Here is a 20,938-nt window from a genome sequence, read left to right as displayed (position 1 = left end):
TGCGGTAATACATAATTAGTTCAAATGCTTCAAAGTTGTCATTCAGAATGACATACTTGCCCATGAACCATTTTGAAATAGTTCTTTATTGCAATAATAAAATAAGATAATTAAAAATTATGATTGTGCTGTCTACTAAAAAAAATAGAGTGAGTATTTATTGAGCTTCTAAGTCTTATATGAAAGCATATTAAATTACTTATATACATATAGGTACAATATTGCTATTTTATTTAAATTGTTCTGCCAGATTCATTTCCTTTACTATGGTAATAATGCTGAATGCAAACTTCGCCACCTTTTGGGAAATAATAAGAACATTTTAATACCATATACATAGTTTAAGTTTAAGTTTGAAAGATGAACTCACTGTGATATTACTGTTCATTGTAATAGGAATAATTCCGCCAGCAATGAACATGATTGGCTGCTGGACGTGTTGCATAAATTGAATCAGAGTGCTTTTATATCGGGCCGGAGCATCGGTCCAATTTGACTGGAATATACGAACTCCAAGCTCCTGGCACTCGTCAATTAGCAAATTGCAATTGTAGCAGAAGGGAAATGTCTCACTTAACACAGCAACAACAAACAAACAACAGGCCATCCCACGCCACAAATTGGAGAAAAAGAATATGTTAATTAATGTCAATCCCAAGACAGATCCAATTAAACCAAACTGTACAAAAATAGTGCCTGAAATCATTGGACGAAGTATTTTGCAGCATCTGAAAATAAGAATCATAAATATGAGACATGAATTAATGAAAATATTTAATTCTCACTCTAAAATCTTTTTGTGATCCTTAACGCAGTTAACCAGATCCTCGTAGTTTTGTTCGTCTGTCTTATTAGGGTCGGTACGTAGATTTTGAACACGATCCATTAACAGATTAAAATGGCCTCGAATTAAAATAATAAACACAACCAGATAAGTGTCAGATAGCTGATGTTGTATTACAGCAAAGGTCATCACAATGTATTCGAAGTTAGCTTGTATGACTAGATTTAGTAGACTTTCATGCCAATCTATCAATGGATTATACAACGACCAAGGTGGTCTGCCACTGGCCAAATAAGACAGAAATGTGGATCCAGCATATCCGTTGTAAAGTATTGTAAAGATCAGGAATATATAGTTGCTTAGGGATATTGACTCATGCATTTTCTTACGAGCCACATCCGTCTCAATACGTTTGTCCAGCTCATTTAATATAATTTCGACTTTACGAAGCCGCCATAAATTAATATATGTAATGCTACACTTTACTGTTCCTCCAAAAGTATTGATGGCCACCTGCAACGATGTGAGGAACTCATCGGGTGTAAAATTGTCGAACTCCTTTATGTAGCTGAGAGCGAATCCAAAAGGCAGATAAACAACTCCAAGTGTGTAGGTTAAAACGCTGTAGAAATAGTAAAGACCTCTCAAAAAGATTGGACCTGTCTTAGGTGGAATCCAGCCAATGAACTTCATCAGACGATACATATAAATGCATCCATCTCGAGATGTAACCTTCTGAGTCTCCGGTGCTGAGTTGATATACTTGAAGAATGCTTCCTTCGCCATCTTGACAAACTGTTACCTGAGCTTTCAAGTATCTGGTCTTTTATAGCCAACTCAATTAGTGAAATTGCAAGAATTTTGACAATTCGGCAGCTGTCTCTTTTCCATAACAGTTTTTCAAATCCTATAATTAGAGAGAAAAGTGATGTTGAAAGTAGCTCAGCGAAACTTAAATACCCTTTCTGCAATTGTCGCAATACGTTACATTTTATGATTGTCTATTATTTAATTAATTCACAATCAATACAAACTGATTGTCGAAAAATTAAAATGAAATGAATTCGCTATTTAAAAACTACCTTTCCAAGTGAAACTGTAAATTATATTAAAAAGTAAAATATTAAACATTTGATGATACACAAAAGTTATAAACAAAATAATACTAGCTGCCAAATATAGGATAATAAATCCCATTTTGAATGCAAGTCCTTGCCTAACAATCGCACACTTTAATTATTAAAAGGAGGTGTTGCTTGTTTTCAACTGCAAATTGAGCAATTTGGGCTGGGAATCGTTTTGTGTAAATTGAAGGTATAATTATCGACATGTGTACAATAAACATGAAAATTGGTCTTATTGCTTTAAATATACTATAATAGAGTGATTTTATGCTTGTTGACTCAAGTATTGGCGACAAAGTCTAATCATGGTCAACATCATCAGCGATATAGCATTATTCCGATGCCTGCCTCCCTAAGTAACTTTTAGATCTCAGAGAATATCAGATATTAAATTAGTTTTATTGAATAAATTAGCAAAAATTAAATAAAATAAATTACAGATGAAGTTTTAAAGCTAAAGTTCGGCTTGAAGAAAGCATATTTCTTATTAACTTGAATCCTAATACTTTTTATTTTATTTTTTTTTGTTGATTGCCAGTAGCTAGGTAAATTTCAAAATGAATCCCTAAGACCCAATATTTTATTTCAAAATTATATAAATAAAAGAGTTCGATTGTGCTGGTTTAGAAAAGAAATAGCGTGTGCATTTATTCAAAGAGTAAGTATAATATGAAATTATATTAATTCATTTAAATATTTAGTACTAAGAGAGTGGTTGTACATCAGTTTACTTAAACTGTTCAGCAAGATTCATCTCCCGCACTACGGTAATAATACTGAATGCGAACTTGGCCACCTTTTGGAAAAATATAAAGACTATTTCAATTAAATGTTGTCTAATGGAGAGATAAACTCACTGTGATATTGCTGTTCATGGTAATAGGAATAATTCCGCCAGCTATGAACATGATTGGCTGCTGGACATAATGCATAAATTGAATCAGAGTACTTTTATATCGGGCCGGAGCATCAATCCAATTTGACTGGAATATACGAACTCCAAGCTCCTGGCACTCGTCAATTAGCAAATTGCAATTGTAGCAGAAGGGAAACGTCTGACACAGTACAGCAACAACGAAAAAACATGAGGCTAAACCTCGCCACAAATTTGAAAAGAAGAATATATTAATTAATGCCAATCCCAAAACAGATCCAATTAATCCAAACTGCACAAAAATAGTGCCTGATATCATGGGTCGAAGTAGTTTGCAGCAGCTGAGAATAAAAATCATAAATATGAGACATGAATTAATAAAAAAATTTAATTCTCACTCTAAAATCTTTTTGTGATCCTTTACGCAGTTTACCAGATCCTCGTAGTTTTCATCGTCTGACTTATTGGGGTCGGTGCGCAGATTTTGAACGCGATCCATTAACAGATTAAAGTGACCACGAATCAAAATAATAAACACAAGCAGATAAGTATCAGACAGTAGATCCTGTATTACGGCACAGGACATTATGATGTATTCAAAGTTTGCCTGTATGAATAGATTTAACAGACTGTCGCGCCAGTCTATGAATGGATTGTACACCGACCAAGGTGGTCTACCACTGGCCAAATAAGACAGAAATGTAGATCCAGTAAACCCATTATAGACAATTGTAAAGAATAGAAACACAAAGTTGCTCATTGCCACCGATTTGTGCAACTTCTTACGAGCCACATCAGAGTCTACGCGTTCATCCAATTCATCTAAAATATTTTCGACTTTCCGAAGACGCCACAGATTAAGGTAAGTTATGCTGCTTTTGACTGGTCCTCCATATGCATTTAAGGCGACTTGCAACGAAGTAAGAAACTCATCGGGTGTAAATTTGTCGAACTCCTTCAAGTAGCTCAGTGCGAATCCAAGAGGCAGATAAATAACACCAAATGCAAAGGTGAGAAAGCTGTAGAAGTAGTAGAGACCTCGTAAAAATATTGGACCTGTCTTTGGTGGAATCCATCCAATGAACTTCATCACACGATATAGGTAGACGCAGCCATCTCGAGATGTCATTTTCTGAGTCAGCGGTGCTGGCTTGATTAACTTGAAGAATGCTTCCTTCGCCATGTTAATAAACTGTGAGACCCGTTAACAACTACCTGGTCTTTTATAACCAACTCAATTTCTGAAATTTACAATTTTTTTTAACTATTATGCAGCTGTCTTATTCCGGTAACCGTTTAAAATGACTATCTTCAGTGTATCGACGATTTAATACTCTTTTAAGGCTTTCAAATTTTGAATTTGGAGACGTTACTTTTTATGAATTTTTTTTAACGTACAAATAGACAGTCCAACAAATAATAAATTCAGACTTATGCTTTAAATTAAAAACCTTATTTGTTGATTATTGACAAACCTAGTAAAATACAATTTTTTTTTTATTAAATAATAACAATCATAAAAAAATATGAGTATTGGTATGTGTAGGCAGTTGTATCAAAAAATAAATTTTGCCCGTCTAACAATTAGAACACATTTAGAATGCAAGCCCTTACCTAATATTTGCACACTTTTATAAATAAAAAAGAGGCGTTACATCTTTTAAATGCAAATTGAACCATTCGTCGTGGAAGTTTTTTGAATATTTAAATTGAGGGTTCAATTAACGACAAGCAATTGCTTATGCTTAAATACTATATGCCTATAGTAAAAATGGGTGGAAGAAAGTTTAGTTCTTAAAAAAAAAACGTTTAGAAATATCTTGTTCAAGACGTATATTTTAAAATTTCTGTCAATTTTGAAATGGAAATTAACCATGTTTATTAGAATATTAAATTAAGATAATTTGAATGAAGCGCCTTTTTACACGTGTTTTGAAAATATACCAATATACTATATTTTAAGTGTAACCAAGTGACGGTTTTTTGTTTAGAAACTCGCCCCCTACGATACAACATAATGGAATGTTGATTATTAAGGAGAAAAGATCTAGGCTCATTAAAAACAATAATGAAACCGGAATATAAAATTTAAATATTTTTGAACAAAAAATAAAATATTCTAAAATAAAAAATCGATGACCGGAAAAAATATATAAAATAATCGATATATCGAGTATGCTATCGATATTTCTCCACCTCTAAACTCTAGACACTTTCTATTTTCTGATTGCGTTGTTGTGGAAGAAAGCAAACTGGGTGAAATTAAGACATTTAATGTACATTAATCCAACATTATTGCGATAATTTCTAAAAAGCACACAACAGAGCAAAAAGAGTACGGCGATTCACGTACAAAAATACGTGTGAGTGCGTGTGTTCTGAGGAGTTTTGCACGGCATTCAGAATAACAGAAAAATCAGAGAAAAGCAAGAAAGCAGAAAAAAAAAATCGAAATATCAACTTGCGATGGCCGATATTGAGAAAATGACAGCAGCGGCTGCTCCGACCGATATACCCGTGTTGTCATCGTCAAACGTTAGCGAAACGGGCGGTGCCAGCAGCAGCACAGCTGAGCTCGGCACATCGCCCAGTGTCCAGGAGCCCGTATCGAGCAATTCCCATCCTCATGACTCGGAATACGATACCGCCAGTGATCTTGAGGGGGGCGAAGACTACGACGACGATGACGATGAAAGCACAAGCGATGAAGAAAGTGAAACCGACGACGATGATGACGACGACGAAACCGATGCCGATGCTGACGACGATGAACTAGGTAGCGGCTTGGAGCGCAATGCGGCGACGGCAGCCGGCGACAGCGAAGCGCAAAAGAAAGTCGACGAAGATCGTAGCAATCCCCAATACATACCGAAACGTGGCACCTTCTACGAGCACGACGATCGCACAGCTGAAACAGAAGGCGATGGTGCAGCCGTCGATCCCACGGCCATCGACAGTGGCCCAGGAGGCCTCGCTGAACCGAGCAGCGCTGATGCGGACGGCAATGAGGTTATTGGTATTTCAGGCGGCGCACCAGCTGCTGGTCAGCCGGCAACCATTTCGCAGGCGTCAAAGACTATGAAGAAGTGGCAACCGGCATCGGGTGGCGATCGGTGGTCGCACGATCGTTTCGAGGCCAGCGAACAGGCGCCTAAATCCCGCGCTGAGCTGTTGCAGACCTATGGGTACGATATACGCAACGAGGATGCGGCGCCGCGTGCGCGTCGTCGTCGACGTTATGGCCGAGGACCCAGCAAATACTCAAGAAACTGGGAGGATGAACAGGCGTATTTGAAGGCCAGCAACAAGGAGCGTAAGCCACCGCGTCCCCAAGACTTCCCTGCTTTGAATGAGCAGCAAAGAAGCGGCGCGAGCAGCGGCAGCAAAATGCGTGCCAGACGCTCCTCGACGTCGCGCGACGAAAAGGAGAATCGTGGCGAGCGTCGCAGCCTCGCCAATGGCAGTGTGGAGAAGCAGCTGGGTACTGCACCAGGATCAGGCTCGGGTGCAGCCAACTCTGGATTGCCAGCCGGTAAGTTGAGTCAGGATGAGCGCAAGAATCGCAATTACAGGGAGCGTGCAGCTGGCGGCTCGAATCGCCAGAATCCCATGGAGTTCAAGCAGAAGTCTGGTCATCGTTCAAGTCACTCGCGTGGCGAACAGCGCGATTATGCCGAGCAGCGTGCGGAGCGAGATTATCATCATGCGAAGCCAAATGCGAATCGAACAAATGGATTACCCAAGAACGAGGTGCCATCTCAGCAGCAACAGCAACCACATCAACAGCGGCAGCCACAGCAACAGCAGCTGCAACATCAACAGCAACAACAACAGCAGCAAGCACCACAGCAGCAGAAACACTTGTCGCATCAGCCTAAGCAGCAACAGCAACAACCACAACAACAGACGCCTCTGGTCACATCGAATTTGTCGCAGCGTCTGCAGCAGGTGCAACAACGCAACGATCCAAGTCATGTGGGCAGTGTGCAAATGCATGCGCTCGCCTCTCAGAACCAACAACAGCAGCAACAACAACAGCAGCAACAGCAACAGTTGCATCTGCAGCAGCAACAGCAACAAGAGTTGCCTGGCGAGCATCGCAATGGACCCAAGCGCTACTCGAGTCTGCGGCGCACGCAGCACGAGGCGACACAGCAGCAGCAACAACAGCAACAGCAGCATCTCGCTGAGCAGCAGCAAATGCAACAGCAATTGCAGCTGCAGCAGCAACAACAACAGCAGCAACAGTCACAAATAATGCTGCAAGATCCGCATTTGTTGCGTCTCCAGATGGCCTATCAGCAGCAGGAGTTGCAGGTGCAGCTGCAGACGCTGCAATTGGGTCCAGCACCGCCCACAGCAGTTGCCACAACACAGCCAAAGGCCGCAGCATATCCACAGGCCCAAGCTGCACCCTCATACTATGTGACGGGTGGCGGCGAAGCGGTTCCAGTGCCCGTCGCTGTGCCACAGGCGCCCTATGTCAATCCGGCCAATGCCGCCTATTTGCCAGCCACACCCGCAGCTGTGGCCTATGCCCCACAGCAGCCACAACAGCAGCAGCAGCCGCCACCACAGCAGCAACAACAGTCGCAGCCAGCGCCACAAGCAACTCAGTCAAGTGTGGCACAAGCAGCTCAGGCGCCAGCTGCACTGAACTATCACCAAAACTATAATACTGTCGGCGGCACCACGTACTTTGTGTCACCAGCTCAGACAACGACACGACCCGCTGTACTGCCTCAGCGTCGACCCACCAATGCGATTCCCATACTGCCGCCATCGGAGAAGCACAAGAGTCGCGCTGCCACGGGCAGCGGCACCAATGCGAATCCAAAGAGCGATGAGGCCGGCAGTTCAGATAACATTGATCACATCATCGATAATATGTTTGTGCAACGACCGGCGTTCCAGCCACCGCCCACAGCAACATCATCATCATCATCAGCAGCTGCGTCAGCTGCAGAGACAAGCAATCAAGCAGCTGGCAACAAGACTGCTATCGAGGATCCAAATAGCAATACAACAAGCAGCGAACAACAGCAACAGCAGGCAGCAGCAGCTCATCAGGCGATGGCGGTGCCTGGGCAGGAATGAGTGCAGTTTTATGCCAACAATCAACGGCAGCAAGATCATAATCAGCAATATCGCAGTGGTTACACCTTGATGCCGTCGCACGTTGGCCTATCTTACTATCATACACACTAGTTTAACGGATTGAGCTTAATCCTTCGCCCTCAGTTAATGAATAACGATCGTTCTTGGTTTATTTCTTTCTCTCACCGGGGGCACTAAAGGTCTGTGACTTGTCTCCCCCTTGTTTTTTTTTGTGTAGAGGCGCAAAAGCCAATTCCGCGAATTTGTGCGTAGTATGAGGAGTACGAGATTTGTAATTAGTGAATAGAGCAGCACTTAATCGAACTAACTAGTAATGGCTACCTATCTATATCCCAGAGTTGATCATAAATGCTTCACTGGATACGTATTTTGTAGTGCATAATTGAATAATTTGTGAATCGTAAGCCATGGAGCTCACTTTTAGCATATATCATGAATTTTAGCCAGTTTAAAGAGGCGCTGGTCCTTACATAATATGCTTACTCATTAATATATATATAAATATATACATACATAACATATAGTTGCATTTTGAAGTTGAATTATCGTGAAATGTAATTAATCAATCATTGGACATTGAATTTCAAATAAAAGTTGTCATCGAAAACCCAAAGAAATTGTTTATGGAATTTAATGATCTTTGATCTTTTAATTGGCTACATACACACAAAGAAGCACTTTGTAACTTATAATTATAATGTAAAAAGGAAATGCAGCTTTGTCCAGTCAGAAACTGAATCAGTAATCAGTTGATTAAAATGTGGCGATTCCCAAGTTTTTTCTGATTTTCTTTGGAATGCATACTGTTTCATGACTAGAGTTGTTGTTGGTTTCTGCAAAATGTTTGCTTGTAATTTACAAATTTGAATCAGTCTTCAGCTGTTCCAGCAGTTTTCGCATGCGTCGGAACGACTCTTTGAAGATGATGTTATACTTTCGAGCACTGGTCTTGATGCTGTCACGATACGCAGTCGAGTTGATGTAAATGCTGCAAAGAGAAATCATCAATGTTGTATTCTTTTTGGGCTGTTTTAGTTATACTTACGCATCGGATGTAATCGCATAGAAGACGCCATAGCCATCGAAGGTCATTGGGGCCACAAAGCCCACATTGGGTGTGAAGCCCAGCGTACTGGTGGACAACACAAAGTTGCCACCGCCGCCACTCTTGGCATACAAAGGATCATCGTAGAGCGCCGGAATGTCTAACTTGTTTTCGTAGGCAACACACCACAGACCAAAGAGATGTCTATCGATGCCATTTCCCTTGCGCGCCTCGTCCATCATGTGCCTATGCTCGTTGACAGCAGCGCGGAAGGCTTTAATCAGCTGCGCATCAGTTGTGGATGTGTTCGACGAGGCCTTGAGAAAATCGTGAACGGCGCTGGTGCAGGAGCGCAATGTTTCAGTGCGTCCATTGTAAAAGTGACGCATCAGTGCCGTTTCATAGGTGGGAGCAATTCTGCAAGGAAAGACATAATTAATCTGTTGATCAACTCAAATGTATGTTAAATTTACAACTTTAACGCCACTTGAATAAGTAGAGATATCTTAAAATTCGAATTCCAAATATTCGCTACTGTAAATTTACATTAGTCTTAGGACATAGCATTCAGTGCTTATTAAAGTTGAAGCACAAACCATAACAAGTATTTCATATAGTGAAGACACGAACCACATTCCAACTGAGGGTCACGTTCTATAGTAAATAATTAAATTCTGAGGCTTAGTCTAGTCTTGCTTACTCCTTATGCATCTGGTAGTATGTCCATTGCAAGATGACCTGCACAAACGAATCTGGATGCAGTTTCATGCTCTTCATAAACTCCTTGCCGTAGTCATCAAACACTGTAAATGTCGCGGTGACATCGATACCCTAAGTATATGAAAACCATTTAATAGAAGCTCTTCAACAATTGTTTTAACAATGCTGCTTACCCGTTCTTCGACCTCTTTAAGCACACGTTTAATCTCCGACTTGAGTGTGTCGTCCAGCTGAAACTTGAGCTCCTCAAGGGGCACGACCTTCGTGTTGTGTGCCTCGCTCCAATCGGGTTCTGGTACTTCGAAGAAACTGAGTTGCATAAAAGTGGCAAAGCTAGCGCTGATTGTGCCATCGTAGCAACTATGCTCTCCGGTGTACACAAAGTGACCGTTCTTGAAGGCCACCAGGCAGCTGCTGCGATCCGCCCAGCGGGAATGATAGTCACCATAGATGGACAGCTGTGAGGCTTGCTCTGCATCATTCGGACAGTGTTCGTCCCAGCAGAGAACCATGACTGAGCTTTCCACCGAGAGCAATGTGCGCTTGTTCTCCTCGGAAATCTCGCACAGATGATTACGATTCTTAGCCCAGTTGGTGCGATCATCGTGTGTTAGAGCTGAGACGCCATCGCCCTCTGGTTCATAGTCAAGAATGCTGCGTAAGCGCTGCAAGTTCACCAGAATCTCGGGTGCTGTCAGAATGCTGTCATCTTCGTGCACACAACTAAAGCTAAACTGTCGCCCCTTGGCGCCAATGAGAATGTGGTTGGGTCCATTGCCCTCGTTGTTGGACAGAAAATGCTTCTCGATGTGATCCTGTTCGAGGCCAGGGACTCGCGTGGTCGAAAAGAAATGTTTGTACAAGGCCGAGGAGTATTTAATCTTGCCGCCATTCGACGAAAGAGGCTTCATAGTGCCTTTGCGCGTCAGATCCCAGAACTCGAGCGTGTGATAGATTTGACGGGCAAGGGTCTGCAGAAAGACAAAAAATAAAGTTAAATGAATCAAATTTCAATGATGAACTGTTTTTTACCTTCAGCATATAATCGCTCGTCTCGGGAATGTCCACTAAATTCATCTGGCAAGGCATAGCCATGATCTGATAGGGCAAAAGTGGCAGGCGTAGCAAATGGTAACCATAATCCTCCCACCAAGTGCCCAGCCAGTTTTTCATTTTCGAAGCACGCTCCTTGAGTTTGGCATGCAATTCAGCTCCAACGCCGTTCTGGAACTGCTCGATAATGCTGCGGGATTGAGCCAGTTCCTCGGCGGTTCCAAAGGGCACTAGACTGGCATAATAACGCTGCATGGTGTCGCTCAGCTCGGGCAGCGGCAGTGCTGGCAACGTCTCATCAAAGGCGTAGGTGTCGCCATCATCCTTAGTTGCAACAAAAAGGCTTTCGCGATCCATGCTTCTAAAGTCTAAAAGTGAATTGGGTCATTAGTAATGCGATTCTTCTTGGGGGTATCGAAAAAGAGCAATATATGGAACATATGCCACACTGATAAGCTGATAACCACTGTTTGTGTGTGGGCTTGTCTGGAGAGCAGCATTTTAATTTCAAAACAGTACCAATCAAGTCCAAAGTACCAAAGTCAAGTGCTGTCGACAGCAGGTCGATGCTCGGATTTATGTATGGGCGATAACGATTCAATTACCACTGTGTGATATTCATATTTTATTGTATACATGCCACATAAGTTAATGGCTGTGGAAGTGCCGTTTTGCCCCAAGAATTAATCCAATAAGCGATAGTTAACGATAGGCTACACTGACCTTTGTATCCAAAATTTAAGTTGTGACTCCGCTTAAAATGCCGTCAACCGCAGCGTCCAAATGCCGGAAAGCAACTGAGGGCTTGGCGTATGCCACGGATCCCAGCAAAGTTCGCTTGCTTGGCTGGCTGAAAAAATAGATTACTAATAATTAAAAGCTAGATAAAAGTTATCTGAGCGAACGCATGCGATACACTCTACTAATGTTCATATATATGTATGCACGCAAACACACACATACATATGTGTGGAAGTGTATGCTAATTGGGGAACACCAAAGATCAACGCACACTTGGTAAAAATGAATGCCAGCTGTGATATTTGCATTTGAAAATCAAGCACGAGCACAAACCTGCGTTTGGACTTTGCACTTATGACGTCATAAATAAATTAAATGAACTTCTATGCATTTTTCGCATTTATTTAAGAAACAGAAACGATTGCTTCTAGAACTGGTTGATTCACTGCATGTTATCTTTGTATTTGTTTACCAAACAAACTTGCTGTGCGCTTGTGTTTGTGTGACGATTAAATTTCACTTTTGTTTTGCCCATCGCATTTTCTACTGGGTGGCTTGTTTCAATTTGTTTATGCTATCAGCTGTTTAGACAGCGTTGCCACACTCACACTCACTTGCACAAATCTGGCAGCTCTGCACACTACATATTACAAACATCTGGCATTAATTTCATGCAATGAGCAAATACACGGCACAAAAATAATTAGAACATTACAATTTTTTGTTGTTTTGATAAAAGTAGCGACTATTAATTAGCGAGGGGCACATCAAATCAGTGGCAAAATGTTGCCTTCAACGGGCCTGTTCAAAGGCATCATCTGCCCCTACTACGACGCCACAAAGAAAGATGAAACAACGGCAGCGTCCTTCACAACTTGCAAACGTCCCTTTTGTCACTTTAAGCATTTACGCAAGGGTAAGTCGAAAGCCTATATATTTTGTCCATTAACTGATAAAACTGTGCTTGCAGAAGATGCTGATGCAGCCGCAGCCGCTGATGCGGTGCCCGAGTATAAACCAGCGCCAGTGCCGAAGCTGCTTTCACTGCCATTGCCGGAAATGACGCTTCTGAGTGCTCCGAAGAAGAAACCCAATCTGGAATATCATCCCGAAAAGCCAGCACTGAATGCTTCGCCCAAAAAAGTTGGCGTTGATATCACCAATGCGCCCAAATATATACCCTCTTCCTTGGCCAATGGCGAGAGGCAAGAGATCAACGAAGAAACTGACGAGATTATGGAGGTGGAAATGCCCATGGAAGTGGATGAAGTTGTTGAGCCAAAGGAGGAAACATCCCAGCATCAGCAAATGCCAAAGGAGCGATCGTCTTCTAGTTCCCGCAAGTATGAACACAAATCCAGCAAGTCGCGGGATCGTGATAAGGATAGGGATAAAGATAAGGAGGAAGACAAAGAGCGCAAGAGCTCTTCATCATCATCAGCACACAGAAGCAAAGAACGCTCGGAACATCGCAGTTCCAGTAGCAGCAGTAGCTCAAAGCATAAATCATCAACTTCATCCTCATCAACATCATCGTCACATCGCAAGTCAAGCAGCAGCGACAAGGAGCGAAAGGAAGATCGGAAAGAGGATAAGAAACACAAGAGCAGCTCATCCACATCAGGGTCGTCATCTTCAAAAAGTCGCCAGTCGCATAGCAGCTCCAGCTCAAAGTCCAACTCACACAGCTCCTCCAACGGCAGCAGATCAAAGAGCTCTTCCTCCAGCAGCAGCAGCAAAACAGACAAACCCAAAAGTGAGGCATCAAATACTGTTATGTCCAGCCAAAGTTCTGTAGATGCTGCTGATGAGCTCGATTTGGACTTTGAAGTGGATGTGTCAACATCGGAGGCTGAAATTACGCGTCAATGCGAAATGATCTTCGATGAACTGGAACAGGAATTTGCACAAATGCACAAATCCACAACGGAGACGACGACGGCGACGAACGAGAGCGTTGAGAATACACGCAAACGCAAGGCATCCTCGCCTGACATTGATGCCTACACCGAGGCAGCAACAGCAGCGCTACAGAAGCGTCGTGTAGCTCACGAGAGCGCGGACAAATGCAGACCGCAAATAGCTAAGGCTGTGCACAAGCCCAATCACATACGCAACGCCATGCAGGCGATCTTCGATAGACGCGCCGAACTGCGGCGCCAGGAGAAGATCCGTGCAGACGCTGATGCGGAGCAGTTGCGGCTGGCTCAGGAGCGAGTGCGTGTGGCGCAGGAGGAGCTGCGCGAGGCAAGAGCCAAGACACTGACGCCGCTCATCTCACGCAGCGCTTTAACGCCGCCAGTGCGCACAGGTAAGCGTTACAGTAGAGGAAATTGCAGTATCCTAGGTTCAGTTGCGTTGTGTGCCTATAGTTTTGAATTATACATAATTCTTTGTCCTAACTGTCTAACAGACTGATTTGTGAACACATAGCGCAATCGGTAAGAGCTAGGAGGCGGCACGTTGTGCATAACATAGTTATGTCATTGCTCTGAGCTTTTGTTTAGTCAATTTAAATAGCTTATATATTAATATGTATTTTGCCTTGCAGCTCGCACTATTGCGCCCGTGGCCAATATGTTGGCCATAGCACGCGCCAAGAAGAAGATCGAAGAGTTGCAGGCTGAGAAGAAACCCGCTTTTACCACAGCACAATCCTTCAAAGGCGGCAGTCGTGTAGCCCACAAACCCACAGCAGCACTGGATAAAGTGGCACCCTCAACAGAGTCTGCTGCTGCTGAGAAGCCGCCTGTGCTGGAGCCGCGCAGTTCGAAGATATCGTACAACGTTCGGATGCAGTATTACGAGCTGATGGTCAAGGAGTGCGTCATCATTTATCCGCAGCTGGCCGATGCTTGGGAGCGAGCGCAGGTAGAGGAGCTTGCCGTCTTCAAGAAGTGCAGCACGGTTCCCATCTACAAGAACAGCTCCATGTTGGCGGTCAACAAGCTGCGCAAAGAGGCAATTGAGGCTGGTAATAAGTCGAGTGCCAACAGCAAAACCGTTTCACATGAAATGATGCTGGGCGGCAAGCGTGCTTTGACTACATCATGGAGCGTGGAGAAAAAAGAGTAAGTCGATTACACTATATGGGAGTTAATAAATTAATTGTACGTTAATGTCATAGAAAACTAAGCTCAACGGCATCTGGTGAACCGTTTGATGCACTGCCCGGCGAAAAGGCCTACAAAATGGTCTACGACTTGCGAATGACTGACGAGCAACTGGTCGACAATGGTTATCCAAGGCCAGGCAAACGACCGGGCACAGCTGTCATACAAGCGAATCGTCCCAATCGACGACCCAATGAGACTGAGCGCTATTGCTCACGCTGTGGCAAGGTCTTCAATCTGAATATCTATGAATCGCAGGGCACAGACATGTGCAACTATCATCCAAAGAGTACGGGCTATCGACGCGGATTCACGGACAATCATCACCGTTGCTGTCAGCAGCCTTCGGGCACGCCTGGCTGCAGTTACGCCAATTATCATGTCAGCGATTATTATGATCCCGACAAACTGAACTGCTATGTGAAGACGATTGAGCGAAGCGATGACTATGCGCCCACCAAAAAGGATATCTATGCACTCGACTGTGAAATGTGTTATACTACGCACGGTATCGAGTTGACACGTGTGACCGTTGTGGACATCAACGGACGCAGTGTCTACGATGCTCTTGTGAAACCGGACAATCAAATTGTGGACTACAATACCGTGTATGTTTTGTGTGTTTAAATTAAGATTTCAATTTATTAATTTAATAATTATTGTTGCAGCTATTCGGGCATAACGGAAGCTATGCTGTCGAAGGAGACGCGCTCCTTACGTGACGTGCAAGCCGTGCTTATGTCCATGTTTCATGCCAAGACGGTGCTGGTGGGCCACAGCCTGGAGAGCGATCTAAAGGCGTTGAAGCTCATACACGATGTGGTTGTGGACACCTCTGTCTTGTTTCCACACAAAATGGGGCCACCGAAGAAGCGAGCTCTCAAAACTCTCTGCATTGAGAATCTGAAACGCATTATACAAGAGAACGGTAAGAGATGAGAGTATATGATATATATATATAAATGATATATTAATTTTTAACTGATTATTCTGTAATATCTTTGACAGAGGCCGGTCACGACAGTGCTGAAGATGCAGAAGTCTGCATACAACTCATTAAATATTATTTGCGCAACAAAATAAGCTGAACTGACTCCATAGCATACTATTACAGAATGTGCTGCGATCGGGGCAGTAGTTATATCTACATTATAATTATCATCATCAGTTAAACGCAATACGTATAAAATGTAATGTGTAAGTGATGTTATTGCCCCAAGTCCCAGTCCAACCCAATGGAATCAAAGTAAAACGTATCCCATAAGTGAGCCTTAAGACCATAACATAACGTAACTTATTTATGTAATAAACTTTAAGTTAAGTTAAAAGACTCCCATGTTTATTTATCGTGTGAAATTGCAGTTCATCTATAGATTTAGAATTCCTTGACTGACCTGCGACAACTTCACAATTTGAGGATCGCTAAGGAACTATCTAACACTTGAAATTGTCATCTTCGCATAAGAAAGGAACGACAAGAAAAGAAAGTAACAGACAGAATTCAGTTATTGAAACAGCGTTTTTTAATAAATGGATTGAACAAAGTCCTTTAATTATGGAAAACTTGCATTATTTTGTGCAAAACTAAAAGTGTTGTCTGCAATTGACTGCTTGACTGCTGTTCGTTGCAATTGTGGCCACAAAAACAGCGATTTTTTTCCGCCAACTTGTTCGGTGAATCGATAGGTGTTTGGAAAGTTTTGTGGCTTTACTTGTTCTGTTTGGCAGACGTCATAAACTGTTCACGAATTGCCAGTTTGTCGAAAGTTGGACAAAAACCGTAATTTTACAGCAAGCGCTTTTCGCTGCTATCTTCGCTGTGGTTGTTGTCGTTGTTATTGTTATTATATTAATGTAATTTTAATCAGATTGCCGCAATATAACATCATATTTTTCAATTATGTACATGAGCAACAAACAGAACGGCTGTTGCCCCGGGCAACATCTGGTTACCAGTTGTTGTTACTTTTCCGCTTTCAGCAGCTCCTGTTGCTGCTGTTGTTGTTGTAATTGTTATACAAGTATTTGCATGGTGTGGTTTTTCAATTTTACCGTTTCATAATTTCAGTTTCATTATGAAAGTCGCAAAAGTTTTGTGTATTGAACTTTTTTGTTAGCGTGAAATTCTATTAGTCAAAAAAATAAAAGAAAATAAAAGAAGCAGCGGCGAAGGGAACGCCGACAAAGTTTTGTGCTTTTATTGCTTTGCCGTAGTAATTTTCAGTAATTGTTTCCGCCGGGCATGAAGCCCACAGAATCGAAGGGTAGTCAACCAACCGTGTGGCTAACTGATGAATAAGTAGATGGCACAGATACCGACGCATCTACAAAATCTACAAACAAGCATCTGTATCGAGTGGAGAGTGGGGAGTGGAGAAGCGGCAGCAAAACCTAACGAAATGTAAATAATATTAGTGGTACTTGGCAATGACAATGTGCATATGTGGCCCAATCCCAAGGAACTCACCACACACATAAACACACACAGACACGCAGGCAGTGCAAACAAACAAAGCACACGCAAGTGCTGCTCGAGGCACTGTGAAGAGGAGCCACCATTGCCTAAACTGGAAGCAAACGGGCAAGGAGCAAGGAGCCAAGGGCTAGTGGCAAAACAAACACAAGCCCAAATACAAACACAAATAAGAAGCTAGAAAAACGTGGGGGTTGGATCAAGCGGAGGCGGAGAGAGAGAGAGGAAGAGGGAGAGGGTGGGGTAAGTCAGTGCTGCTTGACTTGTCCCTGTCACACATTGGGGCTGTGTCCTGGCCAGGCGGAAGTATACTTAAGACCGTCGAAATAGAGGCATTAAGATCTTTACAGTTAATCCCTTGAGTAAATGTTCTGTGGTCGCGACGACATTGTTGTGCCTTTGTTCACGTGTGTGTGTGTGTGGGAGAGTGTGTGCGAGAGTGTGTGTGCTTTGCTGATATGTAGTACACACATTGTAGTCATAGTAGTTGTGTTGTATACCTTGTCTAGTTGTTGTTAAGGGCATTAAAAAAAAAGGCTTAAAAGCCTTGCCTACAATCATTTCGGGTCCTATGAGTCGTGTCCTGCGTCGGTGTCGTCGTCGGAGGCGGCGGCTCCTGCGCCTTGGGTCGCGTTTTATGTGCACTCGTGAATATTTCAGCTAACCAGCGACAACAACAACAACAACAACAACAATGAGAACAACAGCTCGTCGTTGTGTGCATGCAAGTTAAGTGCTTAAAGCATTTAGCCTAACGGTTTTGGCTTTTAATTTGCACTTTCTGTCAGCGTCTCAGTGTGTGTGTGTGTGCGTAAGAGTATATGTGAGGCGTTGCTATGGGGCACGTCACGTATTTATTTAAGCAAATTGCGCATACGACGCATTGGCGCTGCGCTCCAAAAATATATTTATTAAAGCAGCGCACAACTTTTTGGTTGAAAATAATGCGTATGCTTTTTCTTACCAGACCAGCTGCCATACTGCAAAACCTTTTTACAACTTTTCTAGCGAGAAACTGTTAAGCTGCCGCCGCCTACAGAAAACGCGCCCCCTCTTCTCCACCCTCCCTCTGGAAAAACACATACATACATACATATATTGTAGATGTATAAATAAGGCGGCAAAAGGCAGTGCCCGAAAAGCAAAGCAAAAACAACAGAGGGAGAAAAAATGTAAAGGCAAGTAAAGCAGGCGAGAAAAGCCGGCGGTAAGCGCAAAATAAAGTCATCACAAACATATTAGCAGCGAAAAACACCTGAGCAAATAGATTTATATGCACGATAAAGCACAGAGTAATTTCCCGTAGATCCTGCTGTCGCCTGCTGCCCAACTCCAAATTCACAGCCCTCAGCCCACGCCTCCAAAGCCACGCCCATTTCACGCTGTAGCAACTTCAGGTCGCCTGTTGCCTAAGCCGCAAAGTAGCTGGGGGAGCAAGATAACATCACTTTATTGTAAGAAAGTTAAAACGCAGAAATGCAAGCCAAATAGCCCAAAAAAAAAAGGTGCCAGCTACAAGCCAAGCCAAGTGTCTTAGTCTTTTCCTATGCGAATGTGCGAATGTGTGTGTGTGTCTGAGTGAGCCACTTAAAAAAATACGAGAGGTAAAAATTTCAACAATAGAGATGTGCGTGCCGAATCCTGAGTACTCTCAAGCATCACATAAAATAGATTTTAAATAAATATTGCGTATACGACGTAGACAAACGAATTTCAAAAGTTTCAATCAAAGCTTAAAGCAGCAGTTGAAAGAAGTCGTCGAAAGTAATGAATTATATTAAATAAATACTAAAGAATATGTACGAGAATTTTATGAGAGTTCAAATTATATGAAATATTAAGTATACGGTAGTTTTCTTTCAAGTATTTTAAATTTTTGATTCGGTTTTAATTGCGACTAAAGTGAATGTTGGATGCATTTAACAAATACATAAAATAAGTTATATAATAAATATTAAGTATACGAACAACACACAATAATTCTAATCAAATTGAATATAATATGTGGCAACAATTGAAAAGAATAAAACTAATAACTAATAATAACTTTAAACATCATAAACTATAGTATAAATTTGATAGTGTTATCTGTATATGGGTAATTCAAAGTGAAATAAACATATACTAAAAGATTATTTTATTTTGAATAAAGATTAATCTTATAGCTCTTGATTAGCTCTTGATTTATTAGAGCTAAGAATGATTTTAGAATTATTTTGCTGCTCTGCCAAAATATCAAAAATGAACAAATTTGTACAAAATGTACGAATTTATATATTATTTATCGAAACAACAGAAAAATATTCTAAAAACCAAATATCGCTCAAAATATAGTATAAGCCCAGACTACTTATTTTTAAAATTGTTCCAGTTTATGTTTTTTTCTAAAGTAGATTAATTCGAATTTTTAAAATCAAGTAAATTAAGGATAGGGTAATTTTATTTATAAGTAAATTGCAATGTAATGAGTGTCAAAAATTACTCACTAATACTTTTTCAATGCTTCATAATTTCGGTATATTCATATAAATCACAGTTTACCAGCGAATTCATAATCCACACATGTTATTTGGTTTAATTGTGCATTTATCAATGCTAAGAATTCCGTTCAAAGGATAAAAATATGCCACTACCGATTATAATAATTATAATTTTAAATCCAACTAAAGTCAACTGCTGTCTCTAGTTGTTTATACCCACAATGTTGTTTTTTTGCTGGCGCAAAGCAAAGTATGTGAAACTTTTGCCATGGCATTTGGAATTAGCTCTAAGAGAGATTTCCGTTTTGGGTGCAGCTCAAGTTTTTTGGAAAATTATAAAATTTGTGGTATATACGTGCAAATTGCAGGCGCAGGCAAGCGGCAAGGATTCAAGTTGGTAATAGATACATATTGCACTTGAAGATACACGCTCTAAACTTGACGATGGCTAACTGAAGTTGATGCTGTAGCCGAGATCCCAATACAGGGTGTGTACGTGCGCATCCCTTGTGTCACATACACATAGAGAAAATGACGCCCACACACATGTCACACTTTTATTTTGTAGTTAAGTGAAGTAAAAACTTTGCCAGCTAACAGTGTTGTCAGCCAAGAGGACAAGAGGTCACAGCCCAGGCCATTAGTACTTGAATGCTGAACAAATAATTAGAGCAAAAACAGAACCAATATAAGGTTGTCGCCGGCAACGCAGACACAAAGACAGACAGACAATAAGAAGACGACACACACTCACACAGAGTGACTCCACATGACTGATGAAGGCTATCGAAGGATATCCACTCAACGATGACATCCACAAATTGACATTGCTCAACATGGCAGTCAAGTGGCTTTTGGGCCAAAAAGTTCGAGCAAAAACGTCGAAAGATTTGTCGCGGTCGCCAACTAAAAAAGTTAATTGCAGTTAATGACGACATTAATCACAAGAAAATGAAGACCAGCGCAGTTGACAATAAGCGCAAAGCGACAAATGAAGAGCCAACGGCTGCTATGGCAGCTTTTGCTCGCTGCCCGAGTGAGACACTAGACAAGAGACAAGAGACGGAGGAGGGGAGACAAGAGACAAGAGACGTGGGACAAGAGACAACAGGCGTCTATTAACACCGATCCCCAGACTTTGTGCACTACAAAAGGCGGCAAAACAATGAGAAAGTTGCGTCAGCCAGTTGCTAGTGGCAATGACAGTGGCAGTGGCAGCAGGACAAGACGCGCAACAAGCGACAGACAACAACAAGGAGAACAACAACAGCGAAAGAGAGAGAGAGAGGGAGAGAGAGAGAGCTGGAAGAGCAGGAAGTGAGCGCGTAGTAGGAAAAGCAATTTTACTGCGAGCTTCCTCAAGACAAATAAGTCATCTGGATCAAAAGGGGCTTTCAGGCATAGCTTGGCAAG

General features: G+C 42.1%; 5 protein-coding genes across 5 annotated transcripts; 2 read left to right on the top strand and 3 right to left on the bottom strand.

The window, feature by feature from the left end:
* Positions 1 to 129: 129 nt before the first annotated feature.
* LOC133836107 (odorant receptor 59b-like) lies at positions 130 to 1,858 on the bottom strand. Its single transcript, XM_062266418.1, has 3 exons — positions 786 to 1,858; positions 371 to 728; positions 130 to 298 (listed from the first exon to the last, which is right to left on the bottom strand). The coding sequence occupies exons 1-3, from the start codon at positions 1,568 to 1,570 to the stop codon at positions 230 to 232; spliced, it is 1,212 nt and encodes a 403-aa protein (XP_062122402.1). The 5' UTR covers positions 1,571 to 1,858; the 3' UTR covers positions 130 to 229.
* A 663-nt stretch (positions 1,859 to 2,521) lies between these two features.
* Positions 2,522 to 4,059, bottom strand: LOC133837956 (odorant receptor 59b). The gene is made up of 3 exons (XM_062268872.1): positions 3,181 to 4,059; positions 2,766 to 3,123; positions 2,522 to 2,704 (listed from the first exon to the last, which is right to left on the bottom strand). The coding sequence occupies exons 1-3, from the start codon at positions 3,963 to 3,965 to the stop codon at positions 2,636 to 2,638; spliced, it is 1,212 nt and encodes a 403-aa protein (XP_062124856.1). The 5' UTR covers positions 3,966 to 4,059; the 3' UTR covers positions 2,522 to 2,635.
* A 935-nt stretch (positions 4,060 to 4,994) lies between these two features.
* Positions 4,995 to 8,493, top strand: LOC133839595 (uncharacterized). The gene has a single exon (XM_062271212.1). The coding sequence runs from the start codon at positions 5,249 to 5,251 to the stop codon at positions 7,877 to 7,879; it is 2,631 nt and encodes an 876-aa protein (XP_062127196.1). The 5' UTR covers positions 4,995 to 5,248; the 3' UTR covers positions 7,880 to 8,493.
* A 24-nt stretch (positions 8,494 to 8,517) lies between these two features.
* Positions 8,518 to 11,981, bottom strand: LOC133839596 (peroxisomal carnitine O-octanoyltransferase). Its single transcript, XM_062271214.1, has 7 exons — positions 11,793 to 11,981; positions 11,442 to 11,568; positions 10,698 to 11,086; positions 9,839 to 10,636; positions 9,646 to 9,776; positions 8,946 to 9,362; positions 8,518 to 8,888 (listed from the first exon to the last, which is right to left on the bottom strand). Exons 3-7 carry the CDS (start codon positions 11,073 to 11,075, stop codon positions 8,756 to 8,758), a joined length of 1,857 nt encoding a protein of 618 aa, XP_062127198.1. The 5' UTR covers positions 11,076 to 11,086; positions 11,442 to 11,568; positions 11,793 to 11,981; the 3' UTR covers positions 8,518 to 8,755.
* A 116-nt stretch (positions 11,982 to 12,097) lies between these two features.
* On the top strand, positions 12,098 to 15,989 carry LOC133839594 (RNA exonuclease 1 homolog). Its single transcript, XM_062271211.1, has 6 exons — positions 12,098 to 12,375; positions 12,430 to 13,770; positions 14,011 to 14,530; positions 14,587 to 15,180; positions 15,241 to 15,500; positions 15,581 to 15,989. The coding sequence occupies exons 1-6, from the start codon at positions 12,243 to 12,245 to the stop codon at positions 15,658 to 15,660; spliced, it is 2,928 nt and encodes a 975-aa protein (XP_062127195.1). The 5' UTR covers positions 12,098 to 12,242; the 3' UTR covers positions 15,661 to 15,989.
* Positions 15,990 to 20,938: the final 4,949 nt, after the last annotated feature.

The sequence above is a fragment of the Drosophila sulfurigaster genome, chromosome 2R (genome assembly GCF_023558435.1).
Source record: "Drosophila sulfurigaster albostrigata strain 15112-1811.04 chromosome 2R, ASM2355843v2, whole genome shotgun sequence".
NCBI classification, from domain to species: Eukaryota; Metazoa; Arthropoda; class Insecta; order Diptera; family Drosophilidae; genus Drosophila; species Drosophila sulfurigaster.
Note: the sequence above shows the minus strand (reverse complement) of the source record. Positions and strands in the feature narration are given on the sequence as shown.

Coding starts and splice junctions, on each gene's coding strand:
- LOC133839594 (XM_062271211.1), top strand. CDS start 12,243: ATGTTGCCTTCAACGGGCCTGTTCAAAGGCATCATCTGCCCCTACTAC. Junction 12,376..12,429: donor CTTTAAGCATTTACGCAAGG/GTAAGTCGAAAG, acceptor CTGTGCTTGCAG/AAGATGCTGATGCAGCCGCA. Junction 15,181..15,240: donor ATTGTGGACTACAATACCGT/GTATGTTTTGTG, acceptor TTATTGTTGCAG/CTATTCGGGCATAACGGAAG.
- LOC133836107 (XM_062266418.1), bottom strand. CDS start 1,570: ATGGCGAAGGAAGCATTCTTCAAGTATATCAACTCAGCACCGGAGACT. Junction 729..785: donor GATCACAAAAAGATTTTAGA/GTGAGAATTAAA, acceptor TCTTATTTTCAG/ATGCTGCAAAATACTTCGTC. Junction 299..370: donor CAATGAACAGTAATATCACA/GTGAGTTCATCT, acceptor ATTTCCCAAAAG/GTGGCGAAGTTTGCATTCAG.
- LOC133839596 (XM_062271214.1), bottom strand. CDS start 11,075: ATGGATCGCGAAAGCCTTTTTGTTGCAACTAAGGATGATGGCGACACC. Junction 9,777..9,838: donor TTAAAGAGGTCGAAGAACGG/GTAAGCAGCATT, acceptor TCATATACTTAG/GGTATCGATGTCACCGCGAC. Junction 8,889..8,945: donor TATGCGATTACATCCGATGC/GTAAGTATAACT, acceptor TTCTCTTTGCAG/CATTTACATCAACTCGACTG.
- LOC133837956 (XM_062268872.1), bottom strand. CDS start 3,965: ATGGCGAAGGAAGCATTCTTCAAGTTAATCAAGCCAGCACCGCTGACT. Junction 3,124..3,180: donor GATCACAAAAAGATTTTAGA/GTGAGAATTAAA, acceptor TTTTATTCTCAG/CTGCTGCAAACTACTTCGAC. Junction 2,705..2,765: donor CCATGAACAGCAATATCACA/GTGAGTTTATCT, acceptor TTTTTCCAAAAG/GTGGCCAAGTTCGCATTCAG.
- LOC133839595 (XM_062271212.1), top strand. CDS start 5,249: ATGGCCGATATTGAGAAAATGACAGCAGCGGCTGCTCCGACCGATATA.